Source organism: Marmota monax, unplaced genomic scaffold, assembly GCF_021218885.2.
Source record: "Marmota monax isolate L192 unplaced genomic scaffold, Marmota_monax_Labrador192_F-V1.1 WCK01_AAM20220418_F8-fsc00711, whole genome shotgun sequence".
Classification (NCBI taxonomy): Eukaryota; Metazoa; Chordata; class Mammalia; order Rodentia; family Sciuridae; genus Marmota; species Marmota monax.
The window spans coordinates 85,099-101,980 of NW_026692887.1; the positions used below are offsets into that span (position 1 = coordinate 85,099).

The 16,882-nt window shown below is 40.1% G+C and overlaps 1 protein-coding gene across 1 annotated transcript in view; it reads left to right on the forward strand.

Annotated features, from left to right (window-relative positions):
* Positions 1-4,978: 4,978 nt before the first annotated feature.
* Sh3bgrl2 (SH3 domain binding glutamate rich protein like 2) overlaps positions 4,979-16,882 on the forward strand; it is an 81,667-nt gene continuing 69,763 nt past the window's right edge. Inside the window, exon 1 of the mRNA XM_046450573.2 lies at positions 4,979-5,197. Within this exon, the coding sequence (XP_046306529.1) occupies positions 5,153-5,197 (45 nt within the window). The 5' untranslated portion in view covers positions 4,979-5,152. The remainder of the gene's footprint in view (positions 5,198-16,882) is intronic.

Sequence of the window (16,882 nt, forward strand, 5' to 3'; positions counted from 1 at the left end):
CTCCCACTGGAAACTCCTGAGACAGGAACTCGATGGGCTAGCATGTATTTTCAAGCCTGGTCATATATATGTATATCATAAATTATTTTCAAGCTACACTAGGTCATCTGGGACAAGTACACAGATGTCCAAACATCTGTGACCAAATGGACTGGGAATTTCCTTTAGCTGTTAGCTATTCCTTACTTTGTTTCCTTTAGCTATTAAGCTATTCCTTAGCTGTTGTCTACTTTCTGACACTTTAAACTCTTGGGTTCTGTGCTACTGTATACTTTCCAATTTTGTACAGTTCTGATGGTTCCTCCATGCTTTTATTCCTTGTTTTCCTTTCAATTCTTGTTTCTTTCTACACATTCTTCTTATATGCAATCACAGACTTCTACAGATTTGGATACAGACTCCATGATTTCTTAACCTGGGTTTCTTCTTGGACCTCCTCCCACTCAAACCTAGAGATTTTTGGAAGAAATTAAAAGGGTTCATGAACCTGAATGAGAAAAAAAAATTACATCTTTATATTTTTACTAAATGCTAACTAAAATTTACCAGTTCCTTCAATTATGAATGTAGGCAATAAACCACAGCAAGAATAATACTTCTGATTTAATTACTAATAGAAGTCATAGGTAGTTTTGTTTTCTAATTATAAATATTGCAAAATTTTGTTTTTCCCATGATTACTTCAGAATCAGGGTAACTAGTTATACTAGACCTTTATGCAATAATACTAATATAGCATATCAAAAATGTATTTACTATTTTTTAATCAATAGATGGGCACAATACCTTTATTTTATTTTTATGTGGTCCTGAGGATTAAACCCAGTGCCTCACACATTTCAGGCAAGTGTTCTACCACTGAGCCACAAACCCAGCCCCCCGAAAAATGTACTTATTCTTTTGATAACTGTTTTGCAATGTAATTAGTTTCCTTTGCAATCCTTTTTATTTTCTATGCAGTACTGGAAACAAAAATATTTTTGAGAAAGGGTCCATGGACTTCATTTCATTAGACTGCTAAAAGTCCCTAGTTTTCCACTGCACACACAAAAATGTAATGACACTTATTTCAAACAGTTTTGCCAGATAGTCTATCATGACTTGTACGTGGGACAAGTCCTAGCAACTTTTCTAAAGCCTAATGATCTAATCAGTTTTCTGAGCTCTGTCTTCAAGTTTTAGCTGCCTATTCTATCTAAAGACTTTACTCATCTGATTGGTATCCAATCTGCTCCATGGTATGATACCTTGGTTTTGGTATTGAACTTGTAGCTTATATCCCTGGTTTCTTTCAACCCTCAATCACTCTTCTACTTTGTTTACTAACTCCAGGTCCCACCTCTGTACTTGCCTGATTCCTGAACTGCTAACACACTTCACTGTGCATAGAACTGTTGAGGTTAACTGTTTAAATAAGGATGGGAAAAAGCATTTATTACCAGAGTAATATTCTTCAACTGCAGATCCTTGGAATGCTTACAAATTAAATGCAAAATTCTCAGGGCACTTTTCTTTGTATTTTTGTTGGGTGGTGGCTTTAATAAAACTAGAAACATACCATGGATACAAGGATATTACACTTCCCTCAATAGCAGGGTTATAGGAACAGGTTAAACCAGAAACAGGAATTGGCAAACTTTTTCTGTAAGAGACCAAATAGTAAAGGCTTCAAATTCTGCAGATCATATGGTCTCTGTTGCTCTGCTATAGATAATATGAAAAGGAATATGTTCCAATAGAATCTTTGTAATGTTTTGAACAACCAATAAAAAAAAAGAATCACTGTTGGGAAAAAACTTAAAATCAGAATGCTGCAGTGATGTAGCCACATCAATGTTTATAGCAGCTCAATTCACAATAGCTAAACTATTGAACCAACGTAGGTGCCCTTCAACAGATGAATGGATAAAGAAAATTACACACACACACACACACAAATACAATGGAAAATTACTCAGCCTTACAGAAGAATAAAATTGTGACATTTGCCGGTAAATGGATGGAACTGGAGAATATTATGCTAAGAAAAGTAAGCCAATCCCAAAGAACCAAAGGCCAAATGTTTTCTCTGATATAAAGATGCTAATTCACAATAGGGGGAGCGAGGAGAAAGGAGGTATTTTGGACTAGACAGAGGGGACTAAAGAGGGGGGAGGTGGTTTAAGGATAGAAATGATAGTAGAATGAGCTGGACATTATTACCCTATGTGCATGTATGATTTCATGACCCATGTAACTCTACAACTAGACAAATGAGAAGTTATACTCCATGTATGTATGATGTGTCAAAGTGCATTCTACGGTCATGTGTAACTAATTAGAACAAATAAAAAATTTATTAAAATAAAAAAAAGAATTTTAATTACAAAACAAATAGTTGTCCAAATTCAACACATAGGTTGTAGTTTAAGGATGCCCTAGATTAAAGCACTGTCAGGATTCTGAAATTTCTGTCACCCAACACATGGCTGCTTTATTGTACTCTTCTAAAAGACTAGTTTCTTTGCATTCTCTGGTTCTCATGTTAGAACATGGTTTCTATTAATGGTTTGAATATTAAATGTCCTCCAAAGATTTATGCTTTAAAGGCTTGGTCATTATCCTGTGGCACTACTGGGACATGGTGAAACTTTTAGGAGATGGGGGTTTAATGGAAGTTAGGTTTGAGGTCACTAAGGACATGCCTTTGAAGGGGATATTGACCTGGGCTCCTCCTCTCTTTCTCTCTTTGCTTCCTGGATGCTATTTGGTGAGCACTTTCCTCTACTATATACTCATGCAGTCATGATTTACCTCACCACAGGTCCCAAAACAATGAAGCCAACTGGCCATGGTCCGAAATTTCTGAAACCATTAGCCAAAATAAACATTTCTTCTTTTAAGTTATTTATACCTGATATTTGTCAACAACAATGGAAAGCTGACTAGCACAGCTTTTGAAAGCTTTGAGCTTTTAGGTCATAAATTCAAGTTTTCTTACTTTTCCAGTCCCAGATCCAAATCCTTAGGATAGGGATGTGGCCTGACCTTGCTTGATTCAGGCACTTACTCTTAAACCAATCAGCTATGGCCAGAGGGCTGGCTCTTTTTGTATGAAAAGGTGTATGAACACTCTTTGGTGGTGGTGTTGTGTTGAGGTTCTACCTCTATCACTCTAGGATCAGAGCTGAGAAACAGATCCCAGAAAGTGAAAGGAGCTGGGTTGGTAAGCCAGTTAAGAATCCTTTGTTGTATCCATTCAAATCTACTTTTTGAACTTTTTCTCCTGCCAGCCTCCTCATGACTTTTCTGAAGCGATACCAGCTCTTTCCTGTTTTCCCTATACACTGTATACTACTTTGTATCTTTTATATCTGCAAGCTGACATTGTATTCATCTTTAAAGTCCCTTTTACAAAAGGTCAGGGACACAACATTCTATTAGTACAGTGTGCCTCCTTCTGTTGCTATTTTTGTACCCATCTTTTTGTTTCACAGAAAATAGGTGCTCTGCTGACCGAAGAAATGACTTAACTTTTTTCCATTCTGGTACCTCTCATAGAATAGGCTCTGAGTTAAATTTATTGAGCTTATATCCTCACAACTAAACAATCCAAAATGAAGAAAATGTTGATTTTTGTAAAGACTTGCATTTACAAAGGAAATATGATATTAATTTTATGAGAATTATATTATATATTATAAACATATATGTCCACATTTAAAGTAGCAAAATTAAAATATATTTGCAAAATTAAATATATACACACACACACACATACACAAGCTACAGCAAAATTTAAATTTTTTGAACTCTAAGAAGAAATGAAATTCCACCAGGATTGTATGTTCTTTTACTATACTAATAAAAAAGGAATACCACAGGAATGGCTTACTTAAGATAAGCAATAGGAAAGGTTAGAAATTAATATCCAAAATTGCTCTAGAAAATACACCAGAATGATTTATACAAGCAATTTACCAAAGAACCAGAGATCTCATCTTCTAATTTCTTTTTTCTAGACCTATTAATTAACTTTGTTCCCAGAACTCTGCTAAAGTCCCCTGCTGAAACAAAGAAAGTAAATACAGTATTTCGGAAAAACGGATTCATTTCCACCAAACTGTGAGAAGCTTGGAGCTTTTCTCAAACAGAAAACATTTGCTAAAGAAGTATTCCTAAACTACTAACAACTACCTAAAAGCTTTCTATTTAATGGCAGCCTCCTGGGAGACTGCGCAGGAATGTGCAGCAGTTTTGAAAAAGGCACAGATTTGGCTCCACTCTAAATATTAGGTGCACAGAGAGGCAGAGTTATTGTGTAGAATAGGGGGTGGGGCGGGTGGGGTCCTGATTCCCAATGTTGATAGAAGGGTTCTAATTTCGCTTGGTATTTATTTTTTCTACTACAATTACAGTTTTGCTAAGAAAAATAAAATATCGGTTATACTCTCATCTGGGTTTCTAATTTTCAGCGTCTGCAGAAAAAAAGAAAACCTCTCATTTACCTAAAAGAATTGCCTTTCTACAATCTCCAGAGATGCTGGATAAACAGGCGAGCCCAGTCCCCACCCCCCAACACACACACACACACACACACACCACATCTTGAGAACCTGGCCCGCCCCAATCTGTCAACCTCAGGTCGCTGGGACTAGTCCTGTGGGTCTCCGTGGAGCGATCATGGTCGTAGGAGATCCTGGGTGGGGATGCTCTAAAACCATAAACCACAATACAGAACCTAAGCTCGGACTTTGAACCAAGCCATTTTGCCTAGTTTGCCTTTTCCTTCTATCACTGGGCTTCTTGCCACCCAAATAACTGTTTTCCCTGGGCTGCTGTGCCCACTCCAGCCACCTGCGCGCCTAGGGGATCCAGGCACGCGAGGAGGGGGCTGAAAGCTGCGGTCCACCGGGCACACTGGGGAGAGACGGAAACTACAACTCCCATCACGCCCCGCAGCCACTCCCTCCTCCCTCCACCCCTCAGCCGGCGGCCGGGCGGCGCTGGGCTTTCATCTGCGGACCTGCGGGAGGGAGCCAGATCCCGGCGACCTTCCTCGACGGCAGCGCCTTTGCCTACCGTGGAGGCAGCTTAAGCCGGCTTTAGCCTCAGCGTCAGTTCAGCCCGGAGCCCTTTGGCGCACAGGGTCCGTCCCGCGCGCGGCGAGAGGATGGTCATCCGCGTGTTCATCGCTTCTTCCTCGGGCTTCGTGGCGGTGAGTGCGGCTGGGACGGCGGCGGGCTGGGGTAGCGGGGCGCTGGGCGGGGATCCCGTGGTAGGTGAGCTGCGCTCGCCCCGGCGCGTCCAGGCTCGACCGCCTGCGGAGCCGGCACCCGGCAGGTGATCCATCACACTTGGACAACAATGAAAAAGGCGGGGAAGTAAGGTGGGTGGGGGACCCGGGCTCACCCACAAGCCCACCCTGCGCTGCCTGGAGAAGAAGACGAGGCTGTGGGAAAATGGAGTCCGAGGGGAGCCCCCTGCTCCTGTAGTGAGACTCGGAATTTTGGGGAAGGGGGTGGTTCTAGAGCTTTGTGGGTCCCCCTTCCCTTAGTTTTGTCCTTCCGGATTTGGGACGTTCAGTCTGCGTTTATTTTGTACTGGAGCTTTTCTGGGCTACTTTGGTTTGCTAATCTGACTCCCAAGTGAGACAAGTTTAAATAGGAATTGCTCTCCACCCTCTTACTTGCAACCGAGAACCTTTCTTTACTTTTATATCTGAGCAAAGAGAACAGTAAACCAGGTTTGTCCTGTTGTGCTAGGATTGTTTGATCACTTTTTGCCCAGGGTGCAATAAATATTTTTACGGAAATGTGTGTGTGCGTGTGTTCTTTCCCCTCATAATGCTGTGGGAAGGTTCATCTTGGGGATCTATAAATTGTGGTCTGTAATTACTTTTAGATGCTGTTTGGTGAATGATGTGTTTCTTTAAGTAGTTGCCCCCCTCCGACATCACTTTTTTAATTTTAAGAAAAAGTTAATAACCAAAGATGTCAGACTTTAAGGAAAAATTCAGTAGTATAGTTGACAGCCCACTAAGACATATAGCACATGTGTTTTACATGTTTATTGAGATTTGGTTTCCCTAGCTAAGAGTTAAGCTATAGGTTCAAAAGAATACTGCAATACGTAATCAGATGCATCAGGAAGTGCAATATTAATTGTTTAAAGTTTGCCTGCCTAGTAGCTCAATCCGAGTGTCTCAAAATTTGTTTAAGTGGGTGGAATAGAAGGTAGAATAAGATATCATTTGAATATCCTTATAAATTACTAACATTTTTTATTTAAAAATAAATCTACATAGTATGAAGATCCCTATTTGAACTAGGAACAATATATGGGAAACCCCATTTTATCTTTCTGTGCAGGCATGTTCTGGTTCTCAAACTCCTGACAGTTTCTGGTGTTTTTAATTATTTGTGGTTGCTTAGTCATACCTGCCTTTTATAGATTTTCCCCATTGAAGCTGCACTTCATGTGTTTGAAAACCTGTACTTCTTACTAAAGATGCTTTTAGTTTCACCACAAACTTGCCTGCTTTGATAATTATTCCAATGGCACTTTATTGCTTGTGGATAGAATGCCTTATAGTATTGAGCCTAGCCTACCTCCAGTCAGCCTAAGTCGAAGTTCAGGTACTTACTTGGCTTATTCTATCAATAGTTCTAGATCCCTGCTTCCATCTTTCTTCAATCCCATGAACAGATGCTAATGCCTGCTTGCTGTATGCTTTTTCATTTTTAAATTTAATGTTATGTGTTTGTATATGGAACCAAAATTAAGAAACTTAAGTTTTAGTGCATACATTGGCTAGTAATGTAAGTTTGGATTAGATACTCCTTCTTTGCCTGAGTTTTTCTTCTGTAAAAAGAAGAATTTTGATGAATAACTCAGGGTTGTACTCTAGGTTTCAAATGCTTTGACTTCTTCAGTTGAGAAAATGTGACAGACGCTTTATAAGAGCTTCTTTTACTTGAACAATATACCTATTAGCTGCAAAGTGAGTTTATTCTTTTTCTTAGGTGTTTCACTGTTGTCGTCTCCGGTCCCATCCCTGTACTGCCTGGTAGCATGTGTTCTGGAATGGTTGCATTGGATCTGAAGGTTACCACATAGCCCACCAACACTAATTATTCATTTTAATGGTCTACTGTGTGAAGACCCAAGTTTTTCATGATTTAGACTATCCTTATTCGTTGAGTCTCCCCAATTATAATACTGTCTCCCATATCAGTACATAGTTTTTCTGTAATACAGATACTTTTGGTGATGTAAAGTTTATGCTCATATACAAAAATAATGATTTCTTAGAAATAATGAAGATGTTTAGGTCAGCTCCTGGGCTGGAGAGGCTAAGCTTTCCTGGGAAAGCTTTTTTCATTCTAGCAGTGTTGGGCTTGCTGTTAGGGTTTTATTCAGTACTCGAGTGTGACCAGCAAGTGCATGAGAGAACAAATAATTTGATTCCCAAGTCAGTTTGGTTTTAGTTGAAGTTTATTAAACTATAAGGAAGGAATGTGACTAGAATTAGACTTAGCTAAGTCCCAGGGATTTCCAAAAAGATACTTTGCTGCAGTTAGCAATATGCTTAAATAAACTATTTAGAGAAAATCTTCTTTACTTGTTCTGATTCCTCTGAGCTCAGAAACTTCAACAGTTGGAATAACTCCTATAATATAGGAGGGGGGTTTGCCCTGTCATCTTCCCTGGCTCAAGGTCAAGTCTGCTTTTACTAGGAATTGAAAGTAATGCGAAATTATTATGTCATGGATACCCCCAAATCAGAAATCTCTTGTTATACAACTGATAATGTTGCTGTCATTCATTGTTATAATGAAGGGATATTTTTTTTCCATTCTAAGAAAATAGTATAATCATAGAATTGTCATTTTAAAATTTAATTTATTCTAAATATATACCCCAAAGGGGAAGCATTGGTAGCTTTATCCAGGAAATACATTAATGTGGCTTTTTCACTTAAAAACATTAAAATCAGTCAATTAGTTCATGCATGTATTTATTCAACTGTATTTTTTAAACATTTGTAGCCTGCGCAGTTCTGTCCTTGGTCTTTGGGGGAACCAGAGAATAGAGGGTGTGGTTTCTGTCCTGAAGGAATTCACAGACCAGGGGGGGGAAATGAGATGGGAAAGGTGAAACCAGCAGTAATAAAGTACAGTCCCCAAACAGGTGCCTCCTTCAGGAACATTCTTACCAGAGATAAAATCACATAGAGTGCTGCATTGCAGGCTGTCAGATAAGGAGGAAATATGCCTGAAATTGTAAAATATGCATGTGGGAGCCTTATGCAGATGGCAGGAAGAGGAACTGAGTTAGATTTGGAGCCTTGGAAACAGTTCATGTGCCCATCTTGCTTAGGCTAGAAAGGGAGAAGCTTTGGGGGGAGGGGTGGATGGGCAGCAGAAGTCCCTGTTGTCCACTTTTGAAGACAAGATAGATTCAACTTCCTGAGAGAAGCCCATGATAACAAATTCCACAGTGCTCAGCATCTCAGAGATGTTTAAAGTATCTGTTCTTATCTGTGTCCTGGAGCCTTTTGTCCCTCAGGAAACAAGGTGCTCTCTGGCAGGGAGTAACCATACCACCCACCCCATGTGATTTCAGAAGTCTTTACCTTCCTGCCTGCTTTGACTAACATTTCAGAGATTTAGCATGCAAAATACTTAATCAAGAGGGATGAAGGACTGATTCTGGCTTGAGAGATATTTTGATGGGGGAGGGTGAAATGAGCTAGACAGCAGTATATCCCTGGGTCTTATAGAGCTACCATCACTGAGAGCAAAAGAGACAAAGAAATTGGAAGCAAAATTGAAAAATATGGAGCTTTGTCGAGGGATGTCCAGGTCTGTGACACTATTTTCAAGTGAAGGTGGGTACAATGGGGGAACACACAGAAACTATGCTTATAGTTGTCTTGCTTTTTCAACTGTACAATGTATACCCACTACTTTGCATGATTGATTATTATTTTAAACATATAATTATCATGTACCAGTCAAGCTGTTGCATCCCTATGGAGTGTATTCAGTGAAGCTGCATTGTGTAAGGAAGCCTTAGAAAAGAGTTCTGAAGCAGTTGAAGTCAGAATATGATCGTGTAGAATAGACAAGTGTTATTTTCTAAGTTATTCTAATGCTTTAATGAACCAGTGAGAATATGTCTAGGTTCTTTTAGATCTTTAATTTGTTGGATTAATGTCATGTCACTGTCATATGACAAGGTAGTTATTTGTTGAGTTTTTACAGATGAAGAGGGCAGGGCCCCTGAGTCAAATCCTGGCAGGCAACTGACTCCAAAGCTTCTGGAGTAGTAGTGGTCTACTGGTCTTTGTCCCATCCTGGGGGAATGAGAGCATCAGGAATGCCTGATAGCCTGCAAAGTGTAGGACAGTCCTACACAGAGAACTACCTCACCTAAAGTGCCAGTGGTACCTCCTGACCAGAAATAGTGCTGAAGGGCATCAGGAGAGAAGAGTGGAGTGAGATTAAAATGAGATTTATTCAAGTAGTGATCAGGAGAGGCAGGGACAAGTTAGGGGCCAAAGGCAAGGATATGGTTGTAATAGAAGGTCAGGCTAAGAAGGGTTGTTTTTGTTTCCTAGGGCCACCATCAACAAAGCACTCAAAACTAAGGTGCTTAAAAAACAGAAATATGTCTCACCATTTTCAAAGATAGAAGTCCAAGATAAAGGAGTTGGCAAAGTTGCTTCCTTCTGGGTGCTGGGAGGCAGAATCTGCTCCATGTTTGTCTCGTAGCTTCTGGTGATTGGCTGGCAATCTTTAGCATCCTTGACTTGTAGATGTATCACCCTGATATCTGCTTTTATGTTAATGGATTTTCCTGTGTGCATGTCTGTGTCTGTCCCTGTATCCAAGTTTCCCCTCTTATGAGCACACAGTCATACTGAAGTAGACCCTACCCTAATGATCTCTTCTTAATCTACAAAGATCCATATAAGGTCACATTTACAGGTTTTTGGAGTTAGTACTTTAACATCTTTTTGGGGAATTTATTAAACACACAGTAGCGTGCAATATGAAGGTTGAAGTAAAAAGACTGATGGAATTTCCCCCTGGAAAGACTAAAAGACTATAGGCAAATTTCTTTTCTTTTTTTTTTTTTCATTGTTGTTTGTTTGTAATGTTTTGTGTGGAGGCAGGGATTGAACCCAGGGCCTCCGACATTCTAGGCAAGTGTTCTACCACTGAGTTAACATCTCTAGCAAATTTCCTTAATCTTCAAGTCAGCAGTTGCATATCAAGTTAAATGGAATTATAGTCTATGTATAAGATCTTTTTATAGCAAGGGAAATTTCAAAAGGGAATACCTGTCTTCAGTTTTTCTAGTATATTTTAATATTTCACAAGTTGAATGTTTTTTCCATATTACAATAATGAAAATCCTACAATACTTATAAATATGATTTATAAGTTATTAAATTCTGTAATAACTTAAGAATATAGGGGCCTGGATTACTTTATGACATTGGGATCTTTTATCCAATTGTATTTGGACGTGTTAAATAAGCATTTAAATCCATTTGGGGGAACTAAATTTTGACAAGTATTTATAATGCGAAGCAGAAGGTGGTTTCCACATTGCAGACAGGAATGTAATACATGAATCTTTTTCTTTTCTGTTTTTCAATTTATTATTATTTTTTAATAAAACAGAAAAGGAGAACAGCTATTGTGAAAGACTCAACAGTTCCAGCAAGAATCACTGTGAGCTACTTACTAAAGAATATTTTTCTTTAGGTTTCCCTAAATTTTAATTTATAAAAATTTTTTAATTTATAAAAAGTTCTGAAAGGAATTGTGTTTTCCTTAGTCAAGTTAGAAATGAGTGACAGAAAGTCTAGATTTATAATGAATGTTTCACTCTTTAAAATAAAAATTGGCATGATTTTCTGATCATTACATCTGTGAAAAGTACTTGTGTTATTCAGCTTTTCTTTGCTGTGACCAAAATACCTGACAAGCACAACTTAGAGAAGGGAAAGTCTATTTTGCCTCACAGTTTCAGGGATTTAGTCCATGGTTACTGGACTTCATTGATCTAGGTCCAAGGTAAGACAGAACATCATGGCAGAGGGTGTGGTGGGGGAGTGCTCTTCATTCATAGTGGTCAAGAAGTGGGGCGGGGGGGAGAGAGAGAGAGAGGAGGGAATGTAATACAAGAAAGATGAACATTTTCCAGGGCATGGCCCCAGTGACCCACTTCCTCCTCCCATGCCCCACCTACCTGTACCTATAGAAACCACCTAATTAGTCCATTCAAACTAGGATGGACTTATCCTGTTATAGTTCTCATAACCTAATCATCTCAGCTCTGAATATTTCTGTATTAACGGGGAGGGGGCAGGGGAAGCTCTTATCCAAATCATAACAGTCTTCCCCCACCCGCTGAAAGATCATGTAAAAAGCATTAAATCCATCTTAAAGATTCCATGGTGTCAACAATTCCACCATTGCCCCAAAGTCCAAGTCCAAAGTCTTCTCTGAGATTCAGGGCAAACTTATGACTGTGAGCTCCTGTAAAAATCAAAAGCAAGTTGCATGTACACAATATACAGTGGCACAGAGTAAACATTTCCTTTCCAAAAGGGAGGAATGGGGACATAGAAAGAATGATTGACACCAAAGCAGGACTACAACTCAGCTGGGCAAACAGTTTTATAGCTCCACCTCTGGCATCTGGGGGCACATGGTAGTGAGATGTGACTTCCAAACGGCTTGGGCAGTCCTGTTCCATTGGCTTTCCTCTTAACCTGATTCTCTATGCAGCCAACAGCTTTTCTTGGCATAGTCCACATTATTGGCATCTCTTAATCTCTCTATTTCAGCTTTGGTTTCACCTGTATAGCTTCACGCATTACCCCCTCAAGGGCTGCTCACCCTCTCATGGGCTGCCTGTAGGGATTTTGACCCTGCTACACTTTGCCTGGCCTCCTCCGGGCTTCCTTTGAAATCTCTGTGGAACCCTTCATGACCCCTTAACTTCAGCATCCTGCATTCCTGCAGAACCAGCACCATGTGAATGATGCCAAGGTCTATCACCAGTTTGCGGAAAAGCTAGACACCCAGAAACCATAGCTGCAGTGGCTTCTGAGTGCCTGGGTGGCTGAGTACTATAAAACAACTTCCTAGGCCTCCCTGTGTGAAAGAAATTTTGAAATTCTTCTGAAAGGAATTTTCCTTCCTAGATTCTTGAGCTTGTAATGAGTATGGTCTTGCAAATTCCTGAGATGCCCTTAAGCTAACTTTCCTTTAGTCTCTGCAAAATACTGAGCATCCCTTTAGTGACTGTAATTTCTTCAACAGTCATACCTTCCTTGGCCCAGTTTTACATGCACTTTTCTGGCCAAACAGCAAATTTTGAAAATTATTCAGCTTTTCTTTTTGCTCCCAATTCTCACAGTACACCTGGATAAAGCTAATAGCAATATTCATATCACTGACCACTGTGCTGCCTTGATATTTTTCTCCCACCAGATTAATTAATCCATCACCTTTAAATTCAGCCTCATTGAAAATTTTAGGAGATGGGCAAAATATAGGAAAGTTCTTTGCCAGAATATAGAATGAGTGGTCTCTAATCCAATTCCCAGTAGAATCATTGTTCCTTTCTGAAATTTCATGAACACAGTCTTTACTGTTTGCATTCTGGTCTTCTGAGCTCCATAAGAATCACTCATTAAGCTCTGCTTACAGCCTTTTGAGGCTTCCCTATACAGCATCTGCAAAGTTTTCCGAACTCTTCCCACAGACCATTTCTAAAGGCATCTGAACAACATGGTTAGGTTAGTCACAGCAGTGACCCCTCTTCTTGGTATCAATCTCTGTGTTAGTCAGCTTTCCATTGCTGAGTCTATTGCTCTAGACCCTAGGTGAGGCAGGAAATCAGTGGTGGAAGGGCATGGTGGAGGAAAGCTTCTCCATTCATGGTGGCTATGGAACAGAGAGAGGGGAGGGGGAAGGGGTCTCAGGAGAGAGAAACCGTTGAGGGCATACCTTCTCTACTCATGTCCCGCTGCCTACACTTACCACTCAGCCCATTCAAACTAGGGTGGACTGATTAGGTTATAGCTTTTATGATCTAATCATTTTATCTGAATATTCCTGCATTATCACAGGAGCTTTTGGGGGGCGCCTTATATTCAAAGCATAATAGTACTTTATTTCAAAATATAGATTTAAGGGCTGAGGATGTGGCTCAAGCGGTAGCGTGCTCGCCTAGCATGCATGCGGCCCGGGTTCGATCCTCAGCACCACATACAAACAAAGATGTTGTGTCTGCCGAAAACTAAAATAAATAAATAAATATAAAAAAAAAAACACAACAAAATATAGATAAAAAAAAAATGAGATCAAGAAATATGAACACAGTCTTCACTGTTTGCATTCTGGTCTTCTAAGCTCCCATGTTAAATATCAGTTATTTAAAAAGTTAGCCTACAAGCTGTAAACTCAGAAGGAGAATCTTTTGGACTTCAGCAGCCCTTCAGCAACAACTGCTTTATTGGGTATTATTATAGCTGCATAGTTAGAAACTTTAAGGTTCTGATTTCAATCACATTCCATATTCATTATTTTTCTTTGATTAATTTTATATTACACTGTTTTTCCAGAGTATAAAACAGTACCTGAGCTTTTCAAATTAGAAATTTAATGAAAATTTTCTTTTTTCTGTTGCAATGGTCTGGATGTAGTTTTGTTTCCCAAAGGCTCATGTGTTGGAAGGTTGGTTCCCAGTGTGTTGATCAGGAGGTGGTGGAACCTTTAAGAGGGGGGGCTTGTGGGAGTGGTTGACTCACTGGGAAAGCTGCCTTCAGACCTGTTAGCTTCTGAGAGAGGGATTATTATAAAAGAGCCAACTAGGCTTGGTGGCACATCCATGTAATCCCAGTTACTCAGGAGGCTAAGTCAGAGCTGACAAGTTTAAGGCCAACCTCAGCGACTCAGGCCACAAGCAACTTAGTAAGACCTTGTCTCAAAATAAAAAATAAGAAAGGCTATGGATATGGATCAGTGGTAAAGCACCCCTAGATTCAATCCTTAGCACCAAAATAAACACACACAGAAACGAATAAATTAATAAATAAAAGAGCAAGCTTGACTCCTCCCTGCTGTCTGGCTTCCTGTCTTACCATGTATTATCTCTCTCTCATGTGTGCTTCTGCCATTAAGCTATCAGTCATGATGTGACAAAACCGAGGGGCCCTCACTAGAGGCTGAACTCAGAGGGCTGCCTGGTGTTGGGCTTTCAACCTTCAAACCTATGTGTTAAATAAACCTTTTCCTTACATATTACCCAGCCTCAGATATTTTGTTATAGCATGGAAAATGGACTAATAAATCTGTGAAATGACAAATTAACTTATGAGGAATGTTTTCTATTCCTGATTGTGTACAATCTTCACTTTTGGGTCTCTTTCTAGTTGTAGTGTAACATGTCCTTGAACCTTTCTGTTTAGGGTTGTTTTAGACAGTGACCAACATGTACCATTACCTACTTCTTTTGGTGGGGGGTTGGGGTGCCTGTGAGGGAGGAAGGAAGGAGTTTGGGGGTTGGAATTCCAAACAGCTAGAAACTGACAGGCTAGTTTAAGGCAGTGCAGCCTCTCTTTGTCTCCCTCTTTTAATAGCCTTATCTGGTTTTATCTGCCAGCACACGCTAATTACTCAGGAACTGGACTGTGGTAATTTGCAGGATTAGTATTGTTACCTCTTATATATTTGATTGGGGTTCCTCCAAAACTCTAAAAGAAATCAACTTAGGAAAAGCATTAATGGAGTGTTTCTTTCTGGATGCATGACAGATTTGCTATAGGACTGTAAGTTGGACCTGCCTACCAATGTGTAGGTCCATGGGGGCTCCACCTACCTACAAACCTAGGTACTTTGAGGCTTGTGCAGCTCCCTGAAGACTCTGTTACAATTTGGTTGGTCCCTCTGTTTCCCTTTAGCAGCATTGAAAACATATTCCTGAGGGGATCTGATTGGAACTGGCTCAGTATCTGGCAGAACCAAACAGGGGTGGGTTTCCTGGAAGAGGAGGACGTGTACATCAGGGTGTGTCTGCTTTGTTGTGGACCTTTGTGAATCTCCTGCCAGCAGAGCTTCCGAAGCAGAAGTGGAATATTGGCTGTGACTGAAGGCAGAGGGTTCTAATTATTTCAGGATGTGTTTTCCATTTCTCTGGATAATAGCCCAAATCTGGATCTAGTGGCTTTGGGAGTGTAGGGCGGAGACTCAGAGACCAATTAGGTAACTTGCTTAACAGGTCAGTTCAGTGGTATTTGGTGAATGCAGTATAGAAGTCAGCAGCTATTGCTGCATACCAGTCTGATACTGAAAACAACAAAGCAAAACAAAAAGCCCAAAGCAACAACAACCAGCATAACTTTTGATTTAGTTTGTTTTTCTTCTGTGGGTTGCACAAGGAGTGGGAGTGTGGCCTTCCTCATTCATGACATTCCCGTGTGGATTGGAGCTCACTGGTTCTCTGCTTTAACTACTATGTTTCCTTATGGAGATTAAAATGGGAATTGGCTACCTCCAATTGGCCCAGACCCTCAGTTGACAGGAACTTTGAATTGCACTTCCTTTTTATGATGAATAAACTACTTACTAGCCAGAATAGGTGTTTGGGTTGAGTATTTGCTGATTTATTTGATTCTGGAGAAGGTTTCTATTCTGTTACCTGCAATGTGCTTACTACTATGCAGATGGTCATGGTCTTGCTATATGTTATACCTGGTTTTATTCCATTTATTTATTTATTTGGGGGGTATTGGGGATTGAACTTAGAGACACTCAACCACTGAGCCACACTCCTACTTGTGTCCCATCTATGAAACAGATGTTATTGGAGGGAAGTGCACTTCATAACAAAGGCAGGGGTGAATTGACATCCTGGCTCTGACACTGATGAAGGGCATGATCTTAGGCAAGTAACCAGCCACTTTGGGAAAGTGGGATTGGAGTACACCTTATACATAGGATTGCTGTGAGACTGGAGTAAATGAATGAGGCCAGGTAGGCATTTAGCAGAGTGCCAGGTGCACAGTGAGTACTCAGTGCATGTCACCTATTGTTCCTGTTATGTCATCATCACTGTCTTTAGTAGTAGCAGTAATAGCAGTAAAAAAAAAAAAAATTAAGACCTTGAACTGTGTAAGAGCTTTAATCATCCAAAACATTATGTATAGTACATAGTACTTGTTAAGCTGAGGATACAATCTAGTGTAATTTTAGGAGAGTTTTAGTAAATTTTAAGTGTAATGTGTTTTCTACTTAAACTTGAATTAATAAGAAATTACAACTTAAGCATGCCATCCCCCAAACATACCACTTACAGATCACAGCATGCTGTGTATAAGCCCTCAAGATCATATTTATTTATTACCCGCAATGTGCTTTCTACTGAACAGATGGTCACAGTCTTGCTTTATGTTATACCTGGTTTTATTTTATTTATTTCTGTATTTTTGGGGTACTGGGGGTTGAACTCAGGGACACTCAACCACTCAGCCACATCCCCAGCCCTATTTTGTATTTTATTTAGAGACAGGGTCTTGCTGAGTTGCTTAGTGCCTTGTTTTTTTGCTGAGGCTGGCTTTGAACTCATGATCCTCCTGCCTCACCCTCCTGAGCTGCTGGGATTATAGTCATGTGCCATCATGCCCAGCGTCATACCTGGTTTTAGAGGTCTGGCTTAATTTAAAGTTTTCCAGACTTGGCAATTAGATTTTTTCCCAAATGATAGCTTTGACTGGTGGGCCGTGGTTGCTTGTGGTCTGGGAGGGGGTCTTGGAGTTTTGTCTGAGATCAGGAGGGAAATGATGTGATTGATGGTTGGTGCCTGCTCTGGCACC